General features: G+C 38.8%; 1 protein-coding gene across 3 annotated transcripts in view; it reads left to right on the top strand.

Moving 5' to 3' along the window:
- The window catches only part of PLEKHM3 (pleckstrin homology domain containing M3), a 250,326-nt gene that overhangs the window by 33,304 nt on the left and 198,914 nt on the right, over positions 1 to 18,108 (top strand). For all 3 annotated transcript variants that reach the window (XM_089671288.1, XM_089671285.1, XM_089671298.1), the window contains exon 3: positions 10,142 to 11,077. In XM_089671288.1, coding sequence (XP_089527414.1) covers positions 10,142 to 11,077 — 936 coding nt within the window. The remainder of the gene's footprint in view (positions 1 to 10,141; positions 11,078 to 18,108) is intronic.

The raw sequence follows: 18,108 nt of genomic DNA, 5'->3' as shown, positions 1-18,108 counted from the left end.
TAGGAAGATTCCTGATGGTTCCAAACTTCTTCCATTTACAGATGATGGTGGCCACTGGGCTCATTGGAACCTTCAATGCTGCAGAAATGTTTCTGTATCCTTCCCCAGGTCTTTGCCTTGATACAATCCTGTCTCAGAGGTCTACGGACAATTCCTTGGACTTTATGACTTGGTTTGTGCTCTGACATGCACTGTTAACTGTGGGACCTTATATAGACAGGTTTATGACTTTCCTAATCATGTCCAATCAACTGAAATTCCCACAGGTGGACTCCAAGTTGTGGAAACATCTGAAGGATGATCAGTGGGAACAGGATGCACCAGGGCTAATTTTTTAGTGTCATGGCAAAGGCTGTGAATACTTACGTACATGTGTTTTCTTTTAGTTTATTTTTAATAAATTGCAAAGATTTCAAAACTAACTTCTTTCATGTTGTCATTATGGGGTATTGTTTATAGAATGTTGAGGAAAAAAATGAATTTAATCTATTTTAGAATAAGACTGTAACATAACAAAATGTGGCAAAAGTTAAGTGCTGTGAATGCTTTCTGGATGCACTGTATTTCTAATATTACATGTAATAGAGCCAAGACCCATTCCAAAAACATATGGGAGGCAATTAAGTCATTAGAAACGAATAAAGAAATCGTAATTAGACCCGCTGATAAGGGGAGTGGCTTAGTTATTTTATCCAAAGGACAATAAGAAAAGGAGATTCAAAAATGATTACAGGATATCAGTACCTCTAAAAAATTAGGAGATCCTACCATCAAATTAAAGGATAAATTGACAAAACTGGTTAAAAAAGGAAGCGTACACGGAATCATAAACATAAAATAGGCCAAATACCTAGTACCCAAAGTCCCTAGAATACCAGTCATATATCAGGTCCCAAAAATCCATAAAAACAAAACTACTCTCCTGGGAAGACCTATTAGTGGCATTAATTCACTTTACTCCAGAATGGGAGAATATCTGGATTTCTTTCTCCAGCCTATGGCCATGAGAGGTAAGGCTTATCTCAAGGACAGTATAGATCTTATTAATCTACTGAAGGATATCAGTATAACAAAACAGACCCTGTTGGTCACAGTGGATGTGGAATCCCTGTACACAAATATAAAACAATTGCATGCACTTGATGCAACCAAATGGGCAGTCCACAAATATTCTAATGTAACATCTCCTGAGAGAAAATTTATACTAGAGGCCCTGGAGATGGCTATGGCCAATAATTACCGTATTTTTGCTCCATACTACGCACCTGACCATAAGATGCACCTAGGTTTTAGAGGAGAAAAACAAGAAAAAATTCTGAACCAATGGACTGCATACATAGTACAGGAGATGACCAGAGACTGCGGACACAGTACAGGAGATGACCAGAGACTGCGGACACAGTACAGGAGATGACCAGAGACTGCGGACACAGTACAGGAGATGACCAGAGACTGCGGACGTAGTACAGGGGATGACCAGAGACTGCGGACGTAGTACAGGGGATGACCAGAGACTGCGGACGTAGTACAGGGGATGACAAGAGACTGCGGACGTAGTACAGGGGATGACCAGAGACTGCGGACGTAGTACAGGGGATGACCATAGACAGCGGACGTAGTACAGGGGATGACCATAGACAGCGGACGTAGTACAGGGGATGACCAGTGACTGCGGACGTAGTACAGGGGATGACCAGTGACTGCAGACACAGTACAGGAGATGGCCGGAGACGGCGGACACAGTACAGGAGATGGCCGGAGACGGCGGACACAGTACAGGAGATGGCCGGAGACGGCGGACACAGTAAAGGAGATGGCCGGAGACGGCGGACACAGTAAAGGAGATGGCCGGAGACGGCGGACACAGTAAAGGAGATGGCCGGAGACGGCGGACACAGTAAAGGAGATGGCCGGAGACGGCGGACACAGTAAAGGAGATGGCCGGAGACGGCGGACACAGTAAAGGAGATGGCCGGAGACGGCGGACACAGTAAAGGAGATGGCCGGAGACGGCGGACACAGTAAAGGAGATGACCGCAGACGGCGGACACAGTACAGGAGATGACCGCAGACGGCGGACACAGTACAGGGGATGACCGCAGATGGCGGACACAGTACAGGGGATGACTGGAGACTGCGGACAGTACAAGGGATGACAAGGAGACTGTGGACCTTTGGGGAGGGAAGGGGAGCGGGTACCTGAATTTGACAGGTAATCGCTCCCACTTCCGCGGATGTGTCCTCCCTTTAGTGTGGGAGCCCGGCTGTGACACATGACAGGTCCCAGAAGACGCCGGGCCATTCTCAAAGCGCAGCGCTTCTCGCGCATGCGCAGTGAGCACCCGGCTTTCACAGCCGGGTTCCCACACTAAAGATGCCGGCGTTGGAAGACTAAGGTAACGTCCTGCTGCAGAGAAGAGCTGAGCGGTCAGCCCAGTATTCTGACATGGTGTCGGCGGCGGAAATACCGAACCGGCTGCTCTATATTCGCTCCATAAGACGCACTGACATTTCTCCCCTTTTTTGGGAGGGAAAAAAGTGCATCTTATGGAGCGAAAAATACGGTACTTCTGGTTTAATGGAGATTTTTTTAATCAAATCAAAGGAGTAGCAATGGGAGCAAGGTATGCCCCAAGTGTTGCGAATATCTTTCTTCATAAATGGGAGGAAGAATGAATATTTTGCAGGAAAATGCCACAATTAAAAATGTACAGAAGGTATATCAATGACATATTTTTATAATTTGGGAGGGAGAAATGCAGGAACTGGAGAGCTTCCTATACTCTATGAATAATAATGCCTATGGTATCAAATTCAAAAGTAACATAGGAGAGACTATCCAGTTTTTGGATTTGGAAATTTTCAAAATGAGAAAAGTCTGGGTACTAGAACATTTTTAAAGACACTGACAGAAATGGGTACATTTCTAAAAGAAGTTGCCACCACCTGAGGTGGCTGAGGGCAATCCATAAAGGTCAATTTATGACGCTTAGGAGAAACTATGGTAAGATGAAAGATTTTGAGGTACAATCAGATAAACTGTTACAAAGATTTCTGGAGAAAGGATATGAGAAAGCAGAGTTGGAAAGAACTAGAGACCAAGTAAGAATTATGAGTTGGGGCACACTATTGGTACCTAAACCCAAGGAAACATCTGGTGCAGATTTGGCATTTATTACAGGCTTTAACCTACAATATAAGGAACTTTGAAAAGCGTATCAGTAGACATTGGTCTATCTTATTGAGGGACCAAACTTTGAAACAGATTCTACCTCAGAAGCCCACATTTATACACAGAAAGGCCTTGAGCCTTAGTCATATAATTTCCAAGAACATGATTGAACCCTCTAGGAGGACTCCCACGTTCTTGGATGCTACAGGTTCTTGCAAGTGTGGGAGATGTAAAGCTTGTAGGACTATTAAAGACAAAAGCAGAAGGATTAACAGTTTCTCATAGCATGTAACTGGTATACTGTTTGATAACAAGAAATTCATCACATATGATTCAAGATATGTCACCTATTTGCTTACATAACCATGTAGACTGCAATATATTGGAAGAACTACTAGGAAATTATCCACTCGCATAGGAGAACACATTACGAATATTAAGAACGGATACAAACCGCATAGTGTGGCTAACCATTTGACACACAATAGGGACCCAAGATTTTTATAATTTTGGGGAATAGATAAAATTTCCAAACACTGGAGGGGTACTGATGACCAAAAAGGTTTCACAGGTGGAAACCCTGTGGATCCATAAATTGCAAACACATGACCCGAAAGGGTTAAACCGAGATATAGATCTAAACTGTATTCTTACTATTATTATCTACCCACTGTGGTAATCCTTTTTTGATAGTGCCCACCAAATTTGGTTGAGCCATAGATAGGTAAGGCCCCCCCTTTGTTCACACATAGCAACTCTTAGGGTTTAAATGTATATTTATAATTTAGCTAATTATGCCTCCCTTGTACCAGGCCATATGGTTTTCCATTTCCACCAAGTCTTATGGTTTCCCACTCTTAAGATTGCCTTTATTACTACTTCCAATACATATGGCCTCTACCCTTTAGATTGTTAACATCATCGTTTACATGCATTTATAACATTCATTTGAGTGCCAGGCATGATGGATATATGGCACTCATAATACATAGGTATTTAGTTTATTTTAATATCATCTGCCCATAGATTTATTTAGATTGCTACACACCTCCTTTCTTCTCCATTCATAATTTTACACATATGATATTCACAATATTTGTATAGGTCTACATTTTGTATTCTTTTTAAAAAATTATTTTAACTTTTTCCTTAGTACTGTATGTGATTTTTGTTTTTATTCTTCTTTTTATGTTATTTTAAATTTTATTTCTCTTTTTTTATTTTGATTATTTTTTTATTTTCACTTTTCTTACTTTTCAATTACAATATTTTTTTTTTTTTTTTTTTAATATGTATTTTTTATTTTTTATTTTTTTCATTTTCTTTTACTTTTTATTTTAATTTCTGTTTTCATTTTCTTCTTTTGATATATTTTTTCATTTGGTTCTCATTTATTTTATTTTTCTTTTAATTTTTTTCTTTTCCTTTGTCGCCTTTATAGTAATATTTGTTTTTTTGTTTTAGGATGTTTATTCCTAATCAGCGATTTGTCTATAATGTATCATGACTTTTTAGTGCATATATATTCGAAGAGAGATTAATGTTTTTTATTTATGCATTATTTGTTTTTATAGAATTTGTATACATATACTGTATGTAATGTCTTTGCAATTTTACATTGAGGAACATTATGTGGAAATTGTTCGACAATTTTTAGATGCAGCTTTTCACAAATTGGTGAACTCCTGCCCATCTTTACTTCTGAGACACTGCGACTCTCTAAGATGCTATTTTTACACCCAATCATGTTACTGACCTGTTGCCAATTAACCTAATTCTTCCAGCTCTTCCGTGTTAGTACCATTTTCTTTGCCAGATTTTTGTTGCCCTGTTGCTGCCATCAATTTCAAAATCAAATAAAATATGGGTTTATGAGATTTGCAAATCATTTCATTCTCTTTTTATGTGGATTTTACACAACATCCTAACTTTTTTTGGAGTTGGTGTTATAATTTTGAACCTCCAGTTTGACAACTGTTATTTATTTACAAATTGTACATTTACTTAAGTACCACTTTACTAATTTTTAATAAGAGAGCCTATAAAGAGGCATTAAATCCGATAGTTATAAAATTGCACATTACATGTTTGTTGTCCCATCTGTCATCTATTTTTTTTTTTTTTTTGGTGAATTGCATTGTAAAAGCGCTGCCCAGATGTTAGGTGATTTTCTGTGATTACATTTCTTTTGTTCCCCTAAAATTCAATTTCTCTATTTTTGGAACTTAATTAATTGGAAAGGTAATGCCTATTTCATTAAATCTGGAAGGGACATTGAGCCATGGCCTTTGATTGGTCTATTACATGTCGGCTTCCATCCTGACCTTAAAAGATTTTTGAATTTTAAAAGAACTGCCCACTTCACAGAAGATTGAGAAGCTTGTTGTCAGAATAGAAACATGAGAGCTTCTTGTATTTGTGTTGAGAATATCCAATCAAACCCGTCCGTAGGCCAGAAATGCAAGCGGAATGAGGGTGCATATGGGGATGGAAAAGATATCTCCAAGGCTGAAAATGGCATCTGTGCAGAAAACAGAGAACCCGATTTGTAGTGCAGACTTGCTAGCCCTTTTACTGGATTAAGAAGAAAATAAAATGGTCAAAATGCATAACCATTATGTGCACTTTAAAGGGATTAGTGTGATTTCAAAGACATGTAATAGCTTTTCTGTTCCCTCTTTCTTTTTTTTTGTCCTTCATCAAGTATATATAATGAATGTTAGAACAAAACCATGAGCCCTAATATGTCTAGATTTACTAAGTCTAGGATTTTTTTTTTTACCTTACAAATGTAGATATGTTTCTGAACTGTATCCGTTCATTATACTATGTCTCAATTTTCATATTTTGTGTGTGTCATGGTGATTATATTTTGATGACAATGGTATTATTTTACGTGTGTGTATAACAGTTATCAGAAAATACTCAAAATATTCTTTCAGATTTGTATCATATTATTATTAAAATATAATTTGTGCAAATATTACATTGTGCACAGATGTTATAGTTTATTTTCCTATCTTTACGAATCTTGTTGGAGTGCATATTTAGATTGGGTATACGTTGATTTAGGTGTATGTATAGCCAAAACTTTTTTTGTTTTGGTTTGGCTAGCATATGGAAGCTAGGGTTGCACTGATAACTTTTTTTTTTTTTTTCTTTATCGGCGAGTATGAGTACCAATACTTGTACTCGCAATACCAACTACTAATACCAGTGGGTGCAGTACAATTTGCAGTGCAATTTGAGACATTAATTTTATATGGCTCAAATCGCACTGTACCTGCAAGATAAGCCACATGTGATTCAGACAGGAATCTCACCGCATTCCTGTTAAAATCATATGCAATTTTTTGCAGTGCGATTTCAGCCCATTAATTTTGTATGGGCTCAAATCGCACCACAAAGGTATCGGTTTTAGTTATCGGAACATTTTGCACGAGTACATGTACTTGTACAAATGCTCAGTATCAGTGCAATCCTAATGGAAAAGTTTAAAGTCTGTTTATTTATTGCTCTCTGTGTCCGTTGGGTACATTTTCTCTCACCTCCTCTCCCAGAGATACAACAGGTAATGAAAGGAAATCTCTATAAAGTGAACAGTATTCCTTTCTTAGACATTTGTCACCACAACAGGTCTCCCATTGGAATATTTTTCCCTTATCTCTTATGACAAATTTGATTTCCCTCTTTTTCAGCCTCTTTGATGATAGTCACCAGGAAAAAAAGGAGGGTGCATCTACTTGGCGGGACACGGATAGCAATAAAAACTAGCCACACTAACCTATCCACACTAAACAAAAAAAAAGTTAGGCTTAACATACGCTATAACTAGTTAGGAGAATGGGCATGTCCAGTGTTAGAAGATTTCATATCTTGAGGTTTGTTGGGGATTCTTTTTTCCTCTTCTCTATGTAGCTAGCTCACGTTTATGATTGTATGATTGTATTGGTCAATGTAGTGCATTCTGATGACTAGTTAGGGGGGCAGGATAGGATCCCATCTCCATGGTCATATTTATTTTGATTTATATGACCCGGTTTCTCTTATTGTGATTTATCTTTATGGTGTATGTAGTTTACGCTCAGTCAGTGGCTGTGGGCATACAACACACAGAGTAGAAAGTTTTGTGAATTTATTGGTTATGATTACAATCACAAAACCTATAAACAAATGGCACACTGGCACTCCAGACTTCAGTGGCCCCCTATGAGCTGGAATCAAATTTTTCTGAAAAAAAGCCCTCAGTTTTGCATATGGTTTCTATGTTATATGTGACCACATATGTATATTGTGATCACATTGTCGGAACCACTCTAAAGCTGGGTACACACATGTCAAACATTGGCCAGTTCAGCAGGGACCAGCCAAATTCGGATCTGTGTGTAGTCCTTCTGGTTCAACAGAAACCGAATATTAGATCAGCTTCTGTAGAACTGTCCTACTGGAAAACTTTTTTGATCAGCGGTTTGCAGCCAATCGTCTGCAGCTCTGATCAGTAGAGATGCATTGATACCGTTTTTACTGGCGAGTACAAGTACCGATACATTCGGTCAAGTACTCATCAATACCAAGTACTGATACGTTTGCAGTGTGATTTGAGCCCATACAAAATAAATCTCATTTCAAAGAATTGCATGCGATTTAAACAGGAATGCAGTGCAATTCCTCTCCGAATCGCATGCAGTTTCCCACACAGCTCCCGTGTGAACCCAGGTTTGTCATAATGACTTCGACCCATGTTCACGCAGGAGCAGTGCAGGAAATCTCACTGCATGACTGGTTCCACCAGCTCTGGCTTCCGATTCCCCTGCGGCGTGGGCTCCTCTTGCCTCCTACCTCTCCCATGGCTCTCTCCCCAGTCTCCAGCAGTTTCAGCCATCCACTGCCACTCATTTATTTATTTATTTCAGGTACTTATATAGCACCTTCAATTTATGCAGCACTTTACATATATATTATACATTCACATCAGTCCCTAACCCTCAAGGGGTGTACAATCTAAGGTCCTTAACTTACATTCATACATACACATACTAGGGTCAATGTAGACAGGATCCAATTAACCTACCAGCATGTCTTTGGAGTGTGGGAGGAAACCGGAGTACCCGGAGGAAACCCAAGCAGGCACAGGGAGAACATGCAAACTCCAGGTGGTGCCGTGGCTGGGATTTCAACCATTGACCCTAGTGCTGCCAGGCGGTAGTGCTAACCATTTCGCCACTATGCTACCCACATTGAAAGCAGGTTGGGATTAGGACCCATAATGGGGTAGGTCATAATTATTTATGTACTGTAGATAACTAGGACCAAGTGCACGATGTGAGATATATATTATATACATACAGTGTGTGTGTGTGTGTATGTATATATATATATATATATATATATATATATATTGACATACACCAATGTTTTCATTGTAGAGACATTATAGAAATTAGTCATAACTGAACATAGGCAGGATAGTCTGACAGCTGCTGTTCTGGGAACTGCTGGACCTCACACATTGGGGTTCAGTCACAAAAACAGAGAAAGTTCACAGTCAAGGGGGAAAAAAATTTTAAATATTTATGTCTTTTAGTTTGTTTCCTGAGATAAAAGAAACAAAATATCCTTTAGCTCCGGGGAAATTGACAGCTAATTCTGTGAGCTAAAGTGAAGGAAAAAAAAGGCGGCAATTGCATTTAAAAATCAGCACCAACATACACTTTGTACTCCGAAAAAAAAATTGTAGAGCGAGGCATTATTTTCAATGGATTTTCATTCGTAAACCAAAAATTATGCTAGCCAAGGCGTTAGTAAAATAAATATATATATATATATATATATATATATATATATATATACTGTATATATATATATATATATATATATATATATATATATATATACATACTTTTTATTATTATCATTATATATTTTTTTTTAACTTTGTTTTTTGCCTTTTAAGTGTAAACACAGATTCAACTTTATCCACATGAGCTCCGGAAAGTTATACCCCCTTCATGATCAGACCATTTCTTGCTTTTCTGCACTGCGCTACTTTAGCTGGGAATTGTGTGGTCATGCAACCCAAATTAAATTTTATGTCCTTTTTTTTTACACAAATAGAGCTTTCTTTTGATGGTATTTGATAACCACTGTTTTTTTTATTTTATTATATAAATAAAAAATACTGAAAATTTTGAAAACCCCCCCACAATATTCATACATTTAGACCAAAATGTATTCTACTACATGTCTTTGGTTAAAAAAAATCTCAATAAGTGTATATTAATTGGTTTGTGTGGAAGTTATAGTGTCTACAAACTATGAAATATATCTTTGAAAATTGAATTCTGATGTACTGACTACCTATCTCATTTCTTGGTGTACTGACTACCTATCTCATTTCTTGGGACCCTTAAAATGCCAGGACAGTACAAATACCCCCCAAACTATCCCTTTTTGGAAAGTAGACAGACTGAGGTATTTAGTAAATGGCATGGCAAATTTTTTGAAGTTGTCATTTTTTTGTCACAATTTTTTGGAAAAGGAATTTTTTTTTTTTTTTTTTTTACATACTGTCACCAGTGCAGTACAGCATTCGCATGATCCCCCAGCCAATCAAAGTGACCAGGTACCAGGAGCCGCAATCCACTGTATCCTGTTCTAAGCGATGTACAGGTACATCCCTTAGTCTGTAGTTGCCGCCCGCAGTAGACTAATGCTCATTATGCAGAGTGAACATACATTTTGCTAAACCTACAGCCTCTACCTCTTTTAGTACATCAATTTTTCTGTTCCTTGTCATTCTGTGAAGTGTGTGTGCTCAGGAAACTCATAGAAGAGTGACTGTTAGACTTCAGATGTCTTCTGATCTTTCTAAAAATATTTCAGAACCATGTCAATTTACAATGCATCATATAACCTTTCTAATCATAAGTACTGATATTTCCTAATGTTTCTTGCTCTTTTTGTTTCTAGAACACATGTTGCCAAATATTCTCAAGAAGGGATTCCTGGAGACTCGAAAAACCCAAGAGAGCTTTTGGAAGAATTGTTATGCTGAGATATCTCAGTACAAACTGCACATCTATGGTACTGATAGCAGTGGTAATCACAATGCTATCACTGCTTATCCTCTTGCTAATATTGAAAGCATCACCATTACTGGAAGCCATGAAACCAAACTAGTTGAAGTGTTAATGTCGGATAACAGTCAATTGCAATTGAAAGCAGATTCTGCTTGGGAGGCATTGGACTGGGGACAGAAGTTATGGGAGGGAGTACGTGCCTTGACTTTAGTTTCAGATTATATGACCAATCAGCATGATGTGATAACAAGGTCTAAAAATGTGGCTGACAACAATTGTGACTATTTGGAAAACCAAAGCTTGTCAAACAAGCTGACAGAACTTTCAAGAGCCATGAACTTGACCAATGGCCACCACAAAAATGCATTAAAAACAGGGACCCTTTATCGATTAACAATCCATAATAACTGGAAGGCATTCATTTTTGTTCTTTCCAGTTCACACCTAACGGCATACCAGTCTAGTTGCCTGGATGAGGATCCATTACTTAGTTATAACATTAATGTTTGTGTATCTGTCCAGATGGACACTCTTGATGGGTATGATTCTTGTTTTCAAGTAATATTTCCTCAAGATGTTCTTCGGCTACGAACTGAAACCCGACAGAAAGCTCAAGAATGGATGGATGCCATTATATCTGCTGCTAATGATGCTCGGCAACAAGATCAGCATCTGCTTGTGCCTCTTAGGAACACACCCAAAGAACATCCGTCGCTTAGGGAGCTGCAGAGGAGCAAGCGCCAATCTGTAACCTCAAGTTTCCTCGGTATCTTGACAACATTAGCTTTGGAGAGAGGCCTCACTGCTCAAAGCTTCAAGTGTGCAGGTAACGAATATTTAATGCCTAAGATCACTCAAAGTGAACAAACTTTGATACAAGTTCAACAGCCAAGCAAAACACATGATCTGCTAAATATTTGATTTAAATATTTTCAGTTTTTTAAACGGAAATCTTAAAACGATCAGTTTTCTATTTTTCTACAAGGGAAGTTTTAAGCATAAAAAATAACATTTAGTTTAAAAATAATTGTACAATATTGGGGATAATCAATGAGATAACAATGGATACAAAGGATTTCGAAGTACAATTTTGTTTAAGCGTACTGTATTTAAACCTGAGAACAAAAACTTAGTATATTGCAGCATACCAGCCCTTTAACCACTTGACCTCCAGAGGATTTACCCCCCTTAATGACCAGGCCTCTTTTTGCTACTCAGCGCTGCACTAATTCAACTGATAATTGTGCGGTCATGCAATGCTGCACCCAAACAAAAGTTACGTCCTTTTTTTCACACATATAGAGCTTTCTTTCGGTGGTATTTGATCACCTGTGCGCTTTTTATTTTTCATGCTATAAACAAAAAAAGGTCAAAAATTTTGAAGAAAAACAATATTTTTTACTTTCAGCTATACAAAATATATAGTAAACTCAAAGTTAGTTATAAATTTAGGCCAAAATGTATTCTGCTGCATGTTTTTGGTAAAAAAAATCCCAATAAGTGTATATTGATTGCTTTGTGTGAAAGTTATAGCATCTACAAACTATGGTATAGATACTGCAATTTACGCCATTTTATGCTATACAGCGCTGCGCTAGGTTAACGGACAATTGCGCGGTCATGCAATATGGTACATAAATGAAATTTACATCCTTTTTTTTCCCCACAAATTGAGCTTTCTTTCGGTGGTATTTGATTGCCTGTGCGGTTTTTATTTTTTGCGCTATAAAAAAAAAGGCTGACAATTTTGAGGAAAAAAAACAATATTTTGGACTTTTTGCTATAAAACATGTCCAGTAAAAAAAAATTTAAATATCAAATTTAGTCATAAATTTCTGCCAAAATGCATTCTGCGACATGTCTTTGCTAAAAAAAAAAAACCCAATACGTGTAAATTAATTGGTTCACGTGAAAGTTATAGCGTTTACAAATGGCGGGAAAGATACTGGGATTTTTCGATTTTTTTATACTAATAATGGCGGCGATCAGCGACTTATGGTGGCAATCAGCGACTTTTATGGTGGGACTGCGGCGGACATTCTGACATTGGGGGGTACTGACTTGGGGTCACTGACAACCCCAGTGACATCAATACAGTGATAAGTGCAAAAAAAAACCCACTGACACTGTACTATTGGCACTGGGGAGGAAGGGGGTTAAGTTTATTTTTCAGGGAAAGGGTTAACTGTGTGACGGGAGTTAATTACAAAAAACCTCCTGCGCTCACAAGGACTCCTACCCTATAACCATAAGCTGCTGACACTAAGCTTATACCCAAAATAAGTGAATAAACAGTGCAAAAATGATGAGTGCAGCGCTAATTAGTATCTAATAGAACCGTAATACAATATATACTCAATCCCCAAAATAAATCCAAGATACTCAATACATATACAGTGTCATGCATGTATTCCCTCATGGGGAATATCTCGTGCAAAAACGTGAAAATAAAGTAATCTATACTATAATAACATATATACTAATAATAAACAGTGCCACACAAAAAGTGCACAAAGGAATGAACGATAGTTCAAATACGAGAAAAAGTCCAAAGTTAATAATAATATTACTGATGATGCTGTGCTTAATGATGAACTTCACACTCCACTCTTCATGCAAAATTATGTGCAGTGTACGTGATTTACACGTGACAATCCTTAACAGCCAAAATGCCCCCTCACCTCCTTCCTTAGACCCCAAGGGGCCAGCACGCTTTCGGGATCACACGATCCTATCAGTATGGATCACTCTCTAGAAAGTATCTTCCTCCTCCAGCGTCCACCAGTTTAGCAGCCAGCTCCTCCCAGGGTCATAGTAAGACACAAGCAGAGACCCTCCATAGTGCAACCAGTAATTTTATTGGTAATAGGTATAAAAAGTAGATTTCCACTTACAAAACGATGAATCTTCCAGCCTCCTACCACATGCTATGGGTGTACTGCATGGGTAATACACAGGGTGTTCCAATATGGCCCCTACGCCGAAAATGATGTCACCACGATTACCGGAAGCTCCTCCCCACGTACCGACTAGTTGCGTCACGCCCACTTCGTGACTTCATCAGGGTAACCCTGATGAAGTCACGAAGTGGGCATGACTGACATCCGCGGCTGTGATTGGTGGGACACAGGCCTCGCGCGCGCCCCCTACCTGTTTACAAAACACACGTTTTAAAACATGGTTTTGCCCAGCCAATGCCGCCCTGCCGCCGTATTTATACAGTGGCTATGCGCAATGTGGTTAACCTCCCTGGCGGTATTCCCAAGTGTAGCTCGGGGTAAAGTTTCAGTACCAAAAGCGGTAACCCCGAGCTACACTCGGGCTTACCATGCGGCATTGCTCAGGGATTCCCTTCAGCGCTTACCTTGTCCTTCGCTCCCGCAATGTCACCCCTGCAGCCTCCCCAGCCATCTCCTCTGGCCGATGCCGGCTTCCGTGTTCCGGTCCCTGCGAGCGTCGGGACGTACGGGGGCCAGAACGGCGGCAAATTTAAAAATTTTTAGAAACTGTCATTTTCTTAGAAATTAATTTGACATAGTAAAACATTACTGTATCAAACCATTTCACATACATTTTGTCCCTACTGCTTTGTCCTGTGCCCTGCCTGCATTTTGACTGTTCTTTCTGCCTGGAAAACTAGAAAAGTCCATGGCATCCAAAAAGCGTCCCTTTTAGTCAAAATCGGTTTTAGACCAGCTAGAGAACAGCGATAGTAAATCAGAACTACTTGCAGAATTGAGTGATAATGATTCGTGGTGAAATTCTTCATCAGACACTGAAAACGATTTTGCGACTTTGCTCAGTGATGTGCAAACTTGGTGCTATAATTCAAATTTCAGTGTTTTTGGTTTGATTATATTATTGAATTAAATTTATTATTATTATATTATTATTTTTATGATTATTAAATTATAATTTATGATTTTGTGTTTCAAATTTTATCATACCCGGGATGTTTACTAGACTCTTGTTCGGACAGATTTCAGTGAGTTAATCCTAAAAATTACAGGCCTACAATAAAAAAAATACATATTTCCATGCCAAAAAATGGTACCGCTTTCAGCACCAAAAATCTAAAATAATCATACCGCCAGGGAGGTTTAAGGGTTCGTTTCTCTTTACATAAAAAAAATGTAAAGATGAACTAACAGCAGACACCCTCTCCACTCTTCCAGTCTCAGCTGTGCCTACCTCTGGGGGTTCCTGAGCTCTCTGCACCCCCACAGTGCCTTCAGCTGTGCGGGAATTTGAAATCCTTGCTCCTCTCTACATTTTTTTTTTACTAAGGTAAACTAGCACTTTTAAATGTGGTGGCTTCATTTGATTTTTTTCTTTATTTTTACCTAGTGATCCCTCCCAGTAACACTTCCTAAAGTGACAATGCTCACTCCCCACAATGTACCTATAGAGGAGAAACTTTGTCACCCCAAGACAGGAGTACAGAACAACCTCCTTTCTTCTTCTTAACATAGGGGTTGTTCTGTAGTTTTGATAACTGTCTGCAGTGGCAAACAGCACAGGAATTTGCCAGCTTAAGATCCTGTCAGGATGAAAAGGAATTTATGTGGCACTTATAGAACATTTACTGTATAACTAAATACTGTTAATGGATTTACAGTGCCTTGAAAATGTATTCATACCCCTTGCAATTTTCCACATTTTGTCATGTTACAACCAAAAACATAAATGTATTTTATTGGGTTTTCAATTTTTTTGCAAATATCTGAAAAGTGTGGCATGCATTTGTATTCAGCTCCCGAGTCAATACTTTGTAGAACCACCTTTCACTGCAATTACAGCTGAAAGTCTTTTTGGGGATGTCTCTACCAGCTTTGCATATGTAGAGAGTGAAATTTTTGCCCATTCTTCTTTGCAAAATAGCTAAAGCTCTATCAGATTGGATGGAGAGCATCTGTGAACAGCAATTTTCAAGTATTGCCACAGATTTTCAATTGGATTTAGGTCTGGACTTTGACTGGGCCATTCTAACACATAAATATGCTTTGATCTAAACCATTCCACTGTAGTTCTGGCTGTATGTTTAGGGTCGTTGTCTTGCTGGTTTGCCCTGTATTTGGCTCCATCCATCTTCCCATCAACTCTGACCAGCTTCCCTGTCCCTGCTGAAGAAAAGCATCCCCACAACATGATGCTGCCACCACCACCATGTTTCACAGTGGGAATGCTGTGTTCAAGGTGATGTGCAGTGTTAGTTTTTCCTCCACACATAGCATTTTGCTTTTAGTCCAAAAAGTTAAATTTTGGTCTAATCTGACCAGAGCACCTTCTTCCGCATGTTTGCTGTGTCCCCCACATGGCTTCTTGCCGACTGCAAACGGGACTTCTTATGCCTTTTCTTTCTTTCAATAATGGCTTTTTCTGTGGTGAGAGGTTGGCTGACCGTCCTTACATTGTCTATGGAGATCTGTCTCCATAGACGATGTAAGGACGGTCAGCCAACCTCTCACCACAAAAAACACACAGCACGGACAGGAGAACCCGCACCTCTTCCAGTCAGTATCCCGGTACCTTAAAGAGGCTAAATATCTGGAAAGACTAACGCACCCCAAGACCCTGAGGAGGACTACCCACCCCTAGGCTGTATCGTCATCCATACCCGAGGGACCTCTTCACACCAGGAATACTATATAACAACGCACTTTTTATTAGCGCATCTGGTAAGTGCGCACTCTGTACATCAATTACATCATCCAGAGGAGAATATATACGCATTTGGATTCTATATAAACTTTCGGAAGGTTGTACCTGATCCTCATACATTTTGGACATTTGGATACTTCCACGCATGTCATGATCATGCGTTTTCTATATTCTTATTTCTAGTGCATCTTCAGCGTAACATCTTGTCTGATCACTCCACATATATAAATAATGCATTTTTGCTGTATATGTGTTTATAAAACACACAGCAGGTCTTTTGTTTAAATGTTCAGCGCTGCACCAATATTTATTTTTTGTTGTTTAGAGGCATTGTGGTTTACCTTTTAGTGTGTTCAGCTGCTTACTCTATCACTCAGATTTAGCGCTCGCTTTATTTTATCATTTTCTAGTATACTGAGATTAAATTACACACAGGTATTTACTAATTAGGTGACTTCTGAAGGCAATTTTCTCCACTAGATTTTAGTTAGGGGTATCAGAGTAAAGGGGGGCAAATACAAATGCAAGCCACACTTTTCACAAATTTTTCTTTGTAAAAGAAAATTTGAAAACCATTTATCATTTTCCTTCCACTTCAAAATTATGGTATGCGCCACTTTGTGTTGATCTACTACATAAAATCCCAAGAAAATGCATTTACATTTTTAAAATGGTACAAAGTATAGTAAGCGCTCTCAGTAAATTTAGCAGCTGAACATTCTAGGAAAACGCATAAAAAGTCCCTAAATCAATATGTATACAAAATGCAGCGCTGTTAATAAATCATGAATAATATTAATAAGACACAGTCCAATAAAAGGTGCTCCTTGATTCCCAGTGCAAATGATAGGAATGCGCACTAACCAGAAAGCGTATAAGTAATACGCATGTGAATATATATCCTGAAGCTTCCCCTCTCCTTTTTGGTCTGGTCATGAAAATAGCTGGGAAAGATGGAGATCGTGCGCCCTCATGTGGTGAAAGAGTGGTCCAGCAGGTCAAAGAAGAATCAATCGAGATAAGCCTCCCCCTCTCAGGAGCTGACACAGGGATCACTTGGGGCTGTGGAAGTTGAAGCAGCTCCTCACAGGAGATACATGGAAATACTCATAGTGTAGTAAGTAACTGACTTTATTTAGAAAAGCATAGGTGCACAATAAACATGATAGTACCAAGTATGGGTGAACACACTGACCCTTTAAAAAAACCAAGATGGCCACCGGGCCTCCACGTGGCACCGGCGGCTTAGTGTCAAACGGCGTCCTGGGCTCCACCTATTGCTTATACGCTTTCTGGTTAGTGCGCATTCCTATCATTTGCACTGGGAATCAAGGAGCACCTTTTATTGGACTGTGTTTTATTAATATTATTCATGATTTATTAACAGCGCTGCATTTTGTATGCATTTACATTTTTGGTTGTAACATGACAAAATGTGCAAAATTTCAAGGGGTATGAATACTTTTTCAAGACACTGTACCAGACCAAAAAGAAGCAAATAAGAGAAGTTAATTGTGAAGGTTTACATACATTTTAATCCAATATGGTTTATGCCCTGAACACTACATTAAGTTAGTAGAGCTACCAGAACTGCCACTTACAACTTTCAGAAATGTATTTGTTATTTTGACAGCTAAATACATATGTCCGTAGAGGCTTACCACACATTAGAGAACAATTTACAAGTTTATATTTATAAATTTCTATTCCAGTCTTTGTATATGTAGCATGAACACTTTTTTAATATGCGTTTTGTTTCATTCTACCAAACCAATCTTGACCTTTAGATTGGCAGACCTTTGCATACATTTGTGAACTCACATACAATAAGTGCTCATACACTTTTAGCCTGCTTATGTCTTAAGAATAGTGATAGATGGATAAATTGGAGTATTGCTAACAGCACTTGGGAAAGAATATGGCAATATAGAACATTGCTAGCGTGCGATAAGATATATTTTTTTATTTTTTAGACACCTCTCACCCAGCCCAAACCATATAGATGTATGTGACAAGCTCAGCCAGTGCTGCTCAACTGACCCCGCCTTCTAGCACATCATGCCCCACCCATCGGGAGTGGGCGAAACGCGTAATACACATATATTTGGATTGGGCTGGGTGAGTGGCATTTAAAACCTCTTCTATCAGCACCTCTGGATGAGTGAAATCCAATGCCAGCACCCCTACTCCTCCTGA

Source organism: Staurois parvus, unplaced genomic scaffold (assembly GCF_062004578.1).
Source record: "Staurois parvus isolate SC_StPar_1 unplaced genomic scaffold, SC_StPar_1.0 ptg000011l, whole genome shotgun sequence".
Lineage (NCBI taxonomy): Eukaryota > Metazoa > Chordata > Amphibia > Anura > Ranidae > Staurois > Staurois parvus.
Note: the sequence above shows the minus strand (reverse complement) of the source record. Positions and strands in the feature narration are given on the sequence as shown.